We start from the raw sequence: 10,717 nt of genomic DNA, 5'->3' as shown, positions 1-10,717 counted from the left end.
AATGTTCAGTGACTACTCAAGAGTCTATGTAAATGGAGAAATACAAAGAAAGCAGAAAATAAGGGGCTGGAGAGATGGTGGGTTAAGGGCACTTGTGGTGCAAGCAGGAAGAACTGAGGTCAAGTTCTCAGAACTGACAGAAGAAGCTGGACAGGGTCTCATGACTGTCTGTAACCCCTGTGCTGTAGGGTCGCTAGCCATAACCTTAGCTCCTGGTTCAATGAGCAACTCTGTTGCAAAGGAATAAGGTAGATAGTCCTCCTGTGACCTCTGCATGCACACAGGAGCATGCATCCACATACATATGCGCACTTCACTCTCACACATACTTGTACACACACACATGCACGCACACACACACCCACCCACACACACACACACACACACACCCATACACACACACAGGGAAAAAAAAAGGAAGAAAATAGTTGAGACTGTGTAGATGCACGAGACTTCCCATAGTTCCTGAATTAGTGTTTTGTTTTTCCTTCCAAAGGAAAGATTCCCCTTCAGACTCTTCTTGGTGCTGTGTTCTGCCTCCTCCACCAGGGTTGGGACAAAGATAATCCTGAGGCAGCTGCCACCCTGGAGAAAGTGGAAATGAATACAGTCATAGAAAGAGCTCTTATTTAGTGATGAGCACCAAGCCCAACTTTTCTCCTAACTATTGCTTCCTGGATGGTTTTTTTCTTTCTTTCTTTTTTCCTTCCTTCCTTCCGTCCTTCCTTCCTTCCTTCCTTCCTTCCTTCCTTCCTTCCTTCCTTCCTTTCTTTCTTTCTTCCTCCCTTTCTTTCTTTCTTTTCTTCTTTTTTTTTTGGTTTGGTTTTTTGAGACAGGGTTTCTCTGTGTAGTTTTGGTGTCTGTCCTGGATTTTGCTCTGTAGACCAGGCTGGCCTTGAACTCACAGATATCCTCCTGGCTCTGCCTCCCAAGTGCTGAGATTAAAGGTGTGTGCCGCTGGGCAGTGGTGGCTCATGCCTTGAATCCCGGCACTCGGGAGGCAGAGGAAGGTGGATTTCTGTGAGTTCAAGGCCAGCCTGGACTACAGAGTGAGTTCCAGGAAAGGCGCAAAGCTACACAGAGAAACCCTGTCTCAAAAAACCCAATAAGTAAATAAATAAACAAACAAACAAACAAATAAATAAAGGTGTGTGTCACCACCCCTGGCCACGGATGTTTTAAAATAAGAGTCCCCTGTAGCGGGAGTTTTCTCCAGTTCTGCCCTGGCCCACAAATGCTCAGACCCAAATAAATACACACAGAGGTTTATATTAATTAAAACTGTGTAGCCTAATGGCTCAGACTTCTTGCTAGCTAGATCTTACATCTTAAATTAACCCATAATTCTTATTTATGTTTAGCCACGTGGCTTGGTACCTTTTCTCAGTTCTGCCTTCATATCTTGCTTCGTCTGTGGCTGGCAACTCCTAACTCAGCCCTCCTCTTCCCAGAATTCTCCTCTCTGCTTATCCCACCTATACTTCCTGCCTGGCTACTGGCCAATCAGCGTTTTATTTATCAACCAAATCAGAGCAGCACGTTCACAGCATACAGAGCAATATCCACAGCCGTCCCTTGACCCTGTTTGCTGAGGAAATGCCCATGACATCTTCAGGGGTCATACAGGCTTTTGTCACAGTTTCTCATAGAAATACATCAATATCCAACCCATTCACTGTGCCCTGTTTCTTTCCTTATTTGCATGTCTACATGGGTCCTCCCTGACCTGAGGATGCATCCCGAGTCATATCTGATCTACATGGAGGGAACAGGTGCCTCTAGAATGTCATCACCTCTGAGTTTACAAGAACTTGAAGCCAAGTGTGTGGGCTAATGGAATGAAAGAGACCAGAGGAACTCCAGGGCAGGCATGCCTTACAGCTGCACGCCACATTAAGTTGCATTCCTCCAGGACCCACATTCAGGTTCTATGAAGGGCTGGTCGTTAAGCTATTTCCTGCTGCCACAATTCTCTGCTCAAACCTGACAGAAGATTTTAGGAACAACTCGATTGAGGAAGCTGAAAAATAAGTGTTCCCGTCCTTGTCACATTTAATTTACATTAATTTAAATCTCTTATAAAGAAGATATAATTCAGACAGAAAGCTATAAGGAGTTTGCTTAGTAAATGGCAAATATAGTTGCTATTATGTGTAGAAAATAATAACTACTTTAGACATACCTTTTGAAAGAAATAAATGAAAATATTAATATTGGCTGCATTTCTTTTGTAGTTATATTCTCAATGTATGCACATAAATTACTCTGTGTATATTTTCTTTTCACTTTCTATTTGTGTATGTGCACATCTAAGTGTGTGTGCATATGTGTGTGTGTGTGTGTGTGTGTGTGTGTGTGTGTGTGTGTGTGATGAGTGCAGATGCCTGTAGAGTTCAGAAGACAGTGTTGGATCCCCTAGGGCTGGGGTTAGAAAAAGTTGTGTGTCTCCAGACATGGGTGCTCATAGCCATCTCTCGAGCCTTTGTTTATATTTCCCTCTTGGGATCATCTGGGCTGATTCAGAAGATGTTGCGGTGGGGAAACCGAAGGACTTAGCCAAGGACGTAAGGTTTTTACAAAGAAAACTGAGATTCACAGTAGGGTCTTGTGGCGCTCAATATAAAATTTGGCCTATTGACTGTTATACTAATACAGTAGGTCGTTCGAACAAATATTGTTAATACTTTCTAAATGACTCATAGCACTATATGTCCTTAAAAGTGACACAACTGTTTTCATTTAGAAATGAATACAATCAGGAATTTTTACCACTTCAGACTATTCTATTTAATTATGTAAGAGTTTGAATAACTCTACCATGAAAGTCGTATGTGCTAGCCAAAACTCAGAAAGAAAAACAAACGAATTCCGTAAAAGCAGTCCAAATTTTAGTGTTATCTTGTTTTTCTTTAAATTGTGTCCCACTGGCTATAGCAGCCAAAAGATTCAGTTGCCCAAATATATACTCAGTGCAGCTCAAAAGTTTTGACATAGACAGCAAAGTTTACCAGGTCATCTCACTGGAGTTCAAAACGGAAATTTCTTTTGTTGTTGTTGCTTATTGTTGTATAAACTGAAGGTCCCTTACTGGTCCTGCTTCCATGAGTGTCCAAGAACAAGGGAAAGAGGAGAGCAAGTAGTTGGTCCAGGGAGGGTCATTTCCACATTTCATTTACACACACAACTAAACAGACAAGCACAGAGTCACTGTCGTGGTTAGAAGCTGGCTGCATGGGATGGGAGGGATGAGTAATAGGGGCATCATTAAAAAAATACAGGCTCCCTTCAAACTGGGTGCCTGGGAAGGGACTTATTGCTGTAGAATACTTTTCCTGTCTAAAACACCTGATTGGTCTAATAAAGAACTGAACACGGCCAATAGCTGAGCAGGAGAAAGGACAGGTGGGGCTGGCAGGCAGAGAGAATAAATAGGAGAAATCTGGGAGGAGAGATCGAGGAGCAAGAGAAGGACATCAGGGCCAGCCACTCATCTACACAACCAGCAATGGAGCAAGAAAGAAAGAAAGGTATACAGAATAGAGAAAGATAAAAGCCCAGAGGCAAAAGGTAGATGGGGTAATTTAAGTTAAGAAAAGCTGGCTAGAAACAAGCCAAGCTAAGGCCAGGCATTCATAAGAAAAAATAAGACTCCATGTGATTATTTGGGAGCTGGGTGGTAGTCCCTCAAAAGAGTCAAAGAGCATGAAAAAGAGAGAGAGAGAGAGAGAGAGAGAGAGAGAGAGAGAGAGAGAGAGAGAGAGAAGAGAGAGAGAGAGAGAGAGAGAGAAAGAAAGAAAGAAAGAAAGAAAGAAAGAAAGAAAGAAAGAAAGAAAGAAAGAAAGAAAGAAAGAAAGAAAAACTTGGTCTGCTTCAATTCAAGAGGAATCAGAAACAGTTTGGGAAGGCCAGATCTACCAGGGATGGAGGCAGGAGGATGGCCCAGGGGGTTGGGGAGCATTTGGCAACTGAGGTGAAGGATTACTCTCCCTATGCCCCTCTGGTCTGGCAGGAAAGAGGCAGCCAGCAACACCGGAGAGCATGTCTGGGGCTGCTAGATGTTCCAGGCAGAGGCTGGAGGCAGCTGATAAAGGAAATGGAGGGCACCTAGTTTTTCTGCCAGGGTGCTGCAGTCCTTGACCTCCTCATAGCAGTTTGCTTGTGAATCATGCCTGATTCCTGGCAGCTTCTTCTTGATGGCCTTTTTGGAGCTGGCATAGATCATTTTGCTCTTCAGGGATGCACACTCAGGGGTCCTGATGATGAGCACCAGTTCCTCCTTCTTGCTCTCCTTGGTTGCATCATAGAGAGCATAGTGGCAGTCCTTGTCTGGCAGCACCTTGACAAAAGTGGTGTAAGGGTCATCCACAGCCTGCCTCACATTCCATACCAGGATGTCCTTGACCTCCTCCAAGATGATGCTCTTCTTGTCCTCACTCAGGCAGAAGAGCACTACCTTCTTGTATTTTTTCACTTCTCCTGGCATTGAGGACTTGTGCAATTTCATGTCATTGAACTCCTTGATGACACCAGCAGAGACAGTCACAGCAGAGGCCATGTTTCCAGAAGCAAAAGGGAGACAAGGAGGGCTATAAGAGAACTGAGCCTCAGCAGCTGCTGCGGGCAACTGATTGAACCTAAAATGGAAATTTCTGTGTGAATACATAACAATACAGGGAAATTTCTGTGTGGTACAGAAATTGTACAAATACTTAGATGATTATGAATTGAATGTCTTCTCTGAATATCTTAATGTCAGGGGCAGTGTAAAAATAGAAGAGTAATCATCACTCAGACCAGGGAGGGTTTCAAAAGGAAAAAAAGCTGAAAGGACCCCCCACAGCGGAGAGATGTCTGACTGGAGCCTGGGAATGGCTAAAATGAAAGAGTGGGAGGGTGGTAGAAGGATAAGATAGGCACGTGCAGAGCAGAGAGGTGTGGGCAAAATGAAGGACTTATAAAGGAAGGAAAAAAGCCCATTACAGGCTTCTGGATCAGATAAGGGCCTCCATCCTAACCTCTCCCACCCCGCACAGCCAGGCCTAGATAGAAGAGACCCAGCAGAAAGCTGCAAGACTTCCAAGAGTAAGATTTTAAGTTGTCCACATGGTCACATGTCAAGTGAAAAGGACAGAGTTCTAATCTGTGTTAAGGACCATCTCTCATTTATTCCAGATTTTCACACAATAATTCTAAAGGTAAAGTAGGAGCAGACATAGGTGGGTAGAGATCTTCAGAAAATGGAGGATGGAGGAAGGAAAGGTCTGCTGCAATCTCCAGAGAATCAACAGGAAAGGTGGAAACAGGTATCAGAAGAGGCTGGCGATGCTGAAATATCCCCAGCTTTAACAACAACATAAAATGGGGGACTTCACAAAGGAGAGAAAGTCTTGAGTCCATCCCAGAGGGACTGGCACCATTTGGGGAGCTCTCTACTCTCAGTGACAGGAACCCACCACAGCAGATGGCAGAAGCCACAGCTTAAGACAGAGGCTCAGAAAAAGCTGGACTTGCACTTTCAGTAACAGATGTTGTAAAGAGCAGAAAAAGTGTCGGGGTGCCAGCACCGACAAGAGGAGATGCTGCCCTTGCTCCACTTGACGGGAACAGCTGCCATTTAAAAAAAGATTCCTGCTGAGTCAGAGTCTTGACAACCCCAGGCCCTCTGTGAACTACATGTCAGGGAAACCTCACTGCATGTATCATGGGACTATATATACTCTGAAACCTGGGCAGATTAATACCTGCAATCGAAAGGGAAGATACTCATAATCAGAACCACATTGCATTCAACAAGATGGAACCCTGATTGGAGCCAGAGTCTCCAGGAAAACAGACTTGAGATTCAAGTGGCATACAGAACCTCAAGGCAGGATTGCACAGGAACAGGTTCAACATTCAAATCCTGACCCATGAAGATGGGACCAGCATCTGTGGCCCAGTTTTGCAAAGAGCTGGTTGAGGGAGAGGCAGGTATAGGCAACCAGCCTTTGAAGGATCTTCCCAAGTTGTGAGCAATATCTGAGACCCAGCCTCGCACAGGAGCTCTCTGGGTGTGACAGGCATCTGCAAGACCAGGAAATAACCTTGAGACTCAGTATAGACCAGAAAGCAGGGCAAAATGCACAAACTGTGGCCCCTCTAGTCTTGTTTAATACTCACTGCCAATTAAAAAACAACAAATAAACAAAACCCACTTTGTCCTGCTCTGTTTTTGCCCTCTCCCTGCCCCTCTCCTCTTTCTCTTTCCATCTTCCTATGTACAAGCTTTCCCAGGGTTCGTGTGTCTAGGTGCTCTGAGAGCTGTGGCTGATTGAAGTTACCTGATTGCATTTCTTTTTCTTAGTCTTTTCTTTAGACTTTGAGCCCAAACTGCCTCGTCTCCTGCCTCTGTCCCTATCACCCCCTCATATGTTCATTGTAGACTGTTCCCAAATACCCATCAGTTCCCAAATAACTGACCTGGAGACTTAATATTAATTATAAATGCTCAGCCGATAGCTCAGGCTTATTACTAATAGCTCGTACAACTTCATTTAACCCATTTATGTTCATCTACATTTTGCCACTTGGCATTACCTCTCTTTCATCTCGAACTTCCTGTTTCCTCTCTGTGTCTTTCTGACAACTCCTCTGACTCTACCCTTCTTCCCAGTGTCCTTGTCTGGTTCTCCTGCCTAATCTTACCCTGTTGAGCTATTGGGCAGTCAGCTTCTAAAGATTAAACCAATCACAGCATGATTTACACAGTGTACCGAAGGATTATTCCATAGCAGTTCACACATTTCTGCCCCCGTTTTTTCTCCAGCTCATTATTAATTACTTGCTTTCTATATTTATTCCCTTTCCATGCAATCATAGTAACTAATACATCAGTAAACACACATAGTGCTCCTCTACTTCTTAATGTGGTTGATGCTTAAGTGGTGATTATTTTTCCATTTGAGTACTAATACCCTTTAATAATGATTGTTTTTGATGACAGTTTTCTATCTTAGAGCAATATTGAGGATAAAGCCTGGTGCCTCCAAACAGCAGCCTTGCAGGGGGAAATGACAGCTTAACCCTACTACAGCCTAGTCCCTGTTGAATATTGCATACATTGCTACTAAAAAAAAAACAAGGATGATTTTTGGTTTTTGATTGGTTGGTTGGTTTTATTTTTCTTTGTGTTTCAAGTTCAACTAGTGTCTCAACTCCCTCCTGCCTAAGCTGCTTGGCAGGAATCATGACCTTCATCCAGACTCTTCCTCCCATTGTAACTCACTAGACCACAAACCCCTTCCTGCAGGGACCCTATAGCCAGCCCATTGGCACAGAGACAGGAGTAACCTTCTTGTGCTCCCTGGCACAACCCCTTCCGACTCCAGTTACCTCACAGCTGTGTGTGTCAGATTCACACTCCAGGCCCAGTAGGGCGCACATAACCTGTGCTCTGACCCAGCCTAGTGGGTCTGCCTGATTCTGCCCTGTCTGCACACTTTCCAATTCCCAGACCTACACCAGGTGCCACAAACAGAGCCCAAGCCCCAACTGGTGAGCCCTGTCTGTGCCCTTCCCAACCACCTGGCACCAGCCCAGACTTCTCTGTTCACACCAGTCACACATTCAACGTAAGAGTCTACTTGCCCATGTCTCATCATAATGATAGTGTGAAAGATCAAGCAGTATACTTCCCCTAAGCTACCATTCCTATAGAAATGTTCTCTAAAGAGAATCATCTAAATGAACCATGGAGCACAACATTTAAAAGGGTAACCTTAAACATCATCAAAGAAGTCAAGGACTTTTTTTTTCTTTTGGTTTTTTTGAGACAGGGTTTCTCTGTAGCTTTGGGGCCTGTCCTGGAACTCACTCTGTAGACCAGACTGGCTTCAAATTCACAGAGATCCACCTGACTCTGCCTCCCAAGTGCTGGGATTAAAGGTATGTGCCACCACTGCCTGCCAGGCTAGAAGTCAAGGACTTTCAAGAGGACACAAACAGACATCTCAGTGAATTTAAGGAGAGAATGAACTCAAAGACAATAAGCACATAACTGATGCCCAAGGAAACACAAACACAAGGCTGAATGATAGGACAAAACAACACAGACCTAGAAAAGCAAATCCAATGAAGAGATAGATATACTGAAAAGACTCAAACTGAAAGGAAGATGGAGTTGAAAAATTCAGTAACCCAACTAGAAAACTCAAAGAAAAGCCTTCCAAGGAGAGTGGATGAAATAGAAGGGAGAACAGGAGACTCCAGGACAAAGTAGAGGAAATAGGCCAAACAAGCAAAGAATTTGAAAATTTTAAAAGGACACAGGAAAAGAACATGCAGGAAATGAAGGGTACCATGAAAAGGCCAAATCTGCAAAACAGAAGGATGGATGAGGAAAACGAACCCCAAGGCAATGGCATAGACCAGATCTTCAACAAGATCGCAGAACTAAACTTCCCCAAACTAATGAAAGACACAGCCATACAGATATAAGAAACACACAGAACACCAAATAGACAAGACCAGGAAAAATTCTCCCCATGACAGATAGTTAAAACACTAAATATACAGAACAAATAAAGAGCATTGAAAGCCGCAAGAGGGGGAAAAAGTCCTATATAAAATATAACCCATCAGAATAACAAAGATAAAGTTTAAGAAAAAATGGAATTGTGAGATCTATGGAACACAGATGAAAAGACAAAATATATGAGCCATGGAAATAGCAAAGAAGCAAAATAAAATTTCTTGCTACAGGAACAGAAAACACTTTCAATAAAATTATAGCAGAAAACATCTCAAATCTTGAAAAAGAGATGCCCATGTAGGTGTATGAAGCATTTATAACATCAAACAAACAAAATTAAAAGAACCTCCCACATTCATTATATTGTAGTTAAAACACTAAATACACAGAACGAATAAATTAAGTTAGAAGCTTCCAGAAGCATCAAGCTATACACAAAGGTGGGTTCATCAAAATAGGAGATTTCTAGACAGAAAAAAAATTAAAAAGTCAGAAGGACTTGTGGTGATGTATTTTGGGTCCTAAAAGATAATAACTGCCAACCTAGACTAAGGTACTTAGAAAAACTATCACAATTGAAGAAGGAAAAACTCTCCACAGTAAGAGCAGACTAAAGGATTTCATGACCACTGTGGTAATTAGAATGTAATTGGCCTCCATAAGCTCATAGGGAGTGGCACTATTAGGAGGTGTGGCCTTGTTGAAGTAAGTGTGGCCTTGTTGGAGGAAGTGTGTCACTGTGGGGGTGGGCTTTGAGGTTTCCTTTGCTCAAGCTACGCTTAGTTCAGACCACTTCCTGTTGTCTGAAGGTTAAGATGCAGGACTTTCAGCTCCTTCTCCAGCACCATGTCTGCCTGTGTGCTGCCATGTCACACCATGATGATAATGGACTAAACCTCTGAAAATGTCAGCCACCCCAGTTAAACGTTTTTCCTTTGTAAGTGCTTATAAGTCGTGATGTCTCTTCACGGTAACAGAAACCCTAACTGAGACAACCACTATGCCCACTCTAATGGAAGACACTGGGAGGAATTGTTTAGGCTGAGGAGAAAGATAAGTATGTCTATGAAGCTACAGAGGAGGAGAAACCATGCTAGAACAGCAGTTAAGCAAATGCGGAAAACACACCGAGCACTACAGAAGTAACCAAGGACAGAAATTAATGCTCACATCTCAGCAGAAGTGTGAGGCTTGATTACTCATCCTTTTGATCGCCATATGCTGCATCATACAGGAGTCTATGTAGAGCGTCTTTCACAGGACTGCATGGTCTACTGACTGCTTCTAGCGTTTTCATTATGATATAGTCAAATTTTAAAGACAGCAACTTATTCTGAATGCATTTCCTTTAGTCTCGCTTTGTAGCCTGTCGCAAATCCCTCTCTGTGGTCATTTAGGACACTTAAATATTTGTGAGCCTCACCACAATAGTCTGGTTCAGTGTTCCTCTATCATCAAATACATGAAAACCAAACCAACCACGATCTTCCATGGAGAAGTTCGTAAAATCTAGCCCAGGAATGACAGTCAGCAATCTAGGCAAGCCATGTCCTAGACTTTTTGTTTTATGTATTTTTCCAGAATTCTGCCTTGATGCTAACAGAGAGACTTCATGAAATTCAAGCAGGAAGAGGTGAGTTAGTCTCTGGGACAAGAGAACTCAGACTGCTGCCCACACGACTGCGATATACTGAGTTGGCTAACTATGCTATTGTCAGCTAGGATCATATGGCTGATAAAAATCACGGGCTTCCTGAAGTATGCACACTCAGCCCTTTGGAGTCATTGCTAAACAGGCCTGCAAAGATAGTTCTTGTGTTTTCTTATGAGTTTCAAATGCAATGGCACCAATTGTAAACACATATCTTTGCCTCCCAAGTGAAGTCTTTGCATTTTTCATTGTGATAAAGGGATTTAAACTTTGTATGAGAACTTATCCTTATTTTACCTGCTTCCTGTTCAGTTTTTTTCATATTTAGTAGGAATTATTAACTATGTTTTTGAAAAGAAATAACTCTAGCTTTAGGATCAGAAATGGTTCTGAAAGGAAAATGATGCTAAGAGAATTAAAATGATTACTCCATGTCCCTCAGCCAGTGAGAAGACTCAGAATCAGAGTTCTGTTCCTTTTGTTCCAGGCAGCACGGATGCAAGGAAATTACGGTGTTCCCACTCTCTAGACTCTCCAGCACCCCAAGGTCATGAAAT

General features: G+C 43.0%; 1 protein-coding gene across 1 annotated transcript; it reads right to left on the bottom strand.

The window, feature by feature from the left end:
- Positions 1–4,051: 4,051 nt before the first annotated feature.
- On the bottom strand, positions 4,052–4,555 carry LOC128118755 (cofilin-1-like). The gene has a single exon (XM_052751581.1). The coding sequence runs from the start codon at positions 4,553–4,555 to the stop codon at positions 4,052–4,054; it is 504 nt and encodes a 167-aa protein (XP_052607541.1).
- Positions 4,556–10,717: the final 6,162 nt, after the last annotated feature.

The sequence above is a fragment of the Peromyscus californicus genome, unplaced genomic scaffold (assembly GCF_007827085.1).
Source record: "Peromyscus californicus insignis strain IS unplaced genomic scaffold, ASM782708v3 Scaffold_22__1_contigs__length_63687245, whole genome shotgun sequence".
NCBI classification, from domain to species: domain Eukaryota; kingdom Metazoa; phylum Chordata; class Mammalia; order Rodentia; family Cricetidae; genus Peromyscus; species Peromyscus californicus.
Note: the sequence above shows the minus strand (reverse complement) of the source record. Positions and strands in the feature narration are given on the sequence as shown.

Coding starts and splice junctions, on each gene's coding strand:
- LOC128118755 (XM_052751581.1), bottom strand. CDS start 4,555: ATGGCCTCTGCTGTGACTGTCTCTGCTGGTGTCATCAAGGAGTTCAAT.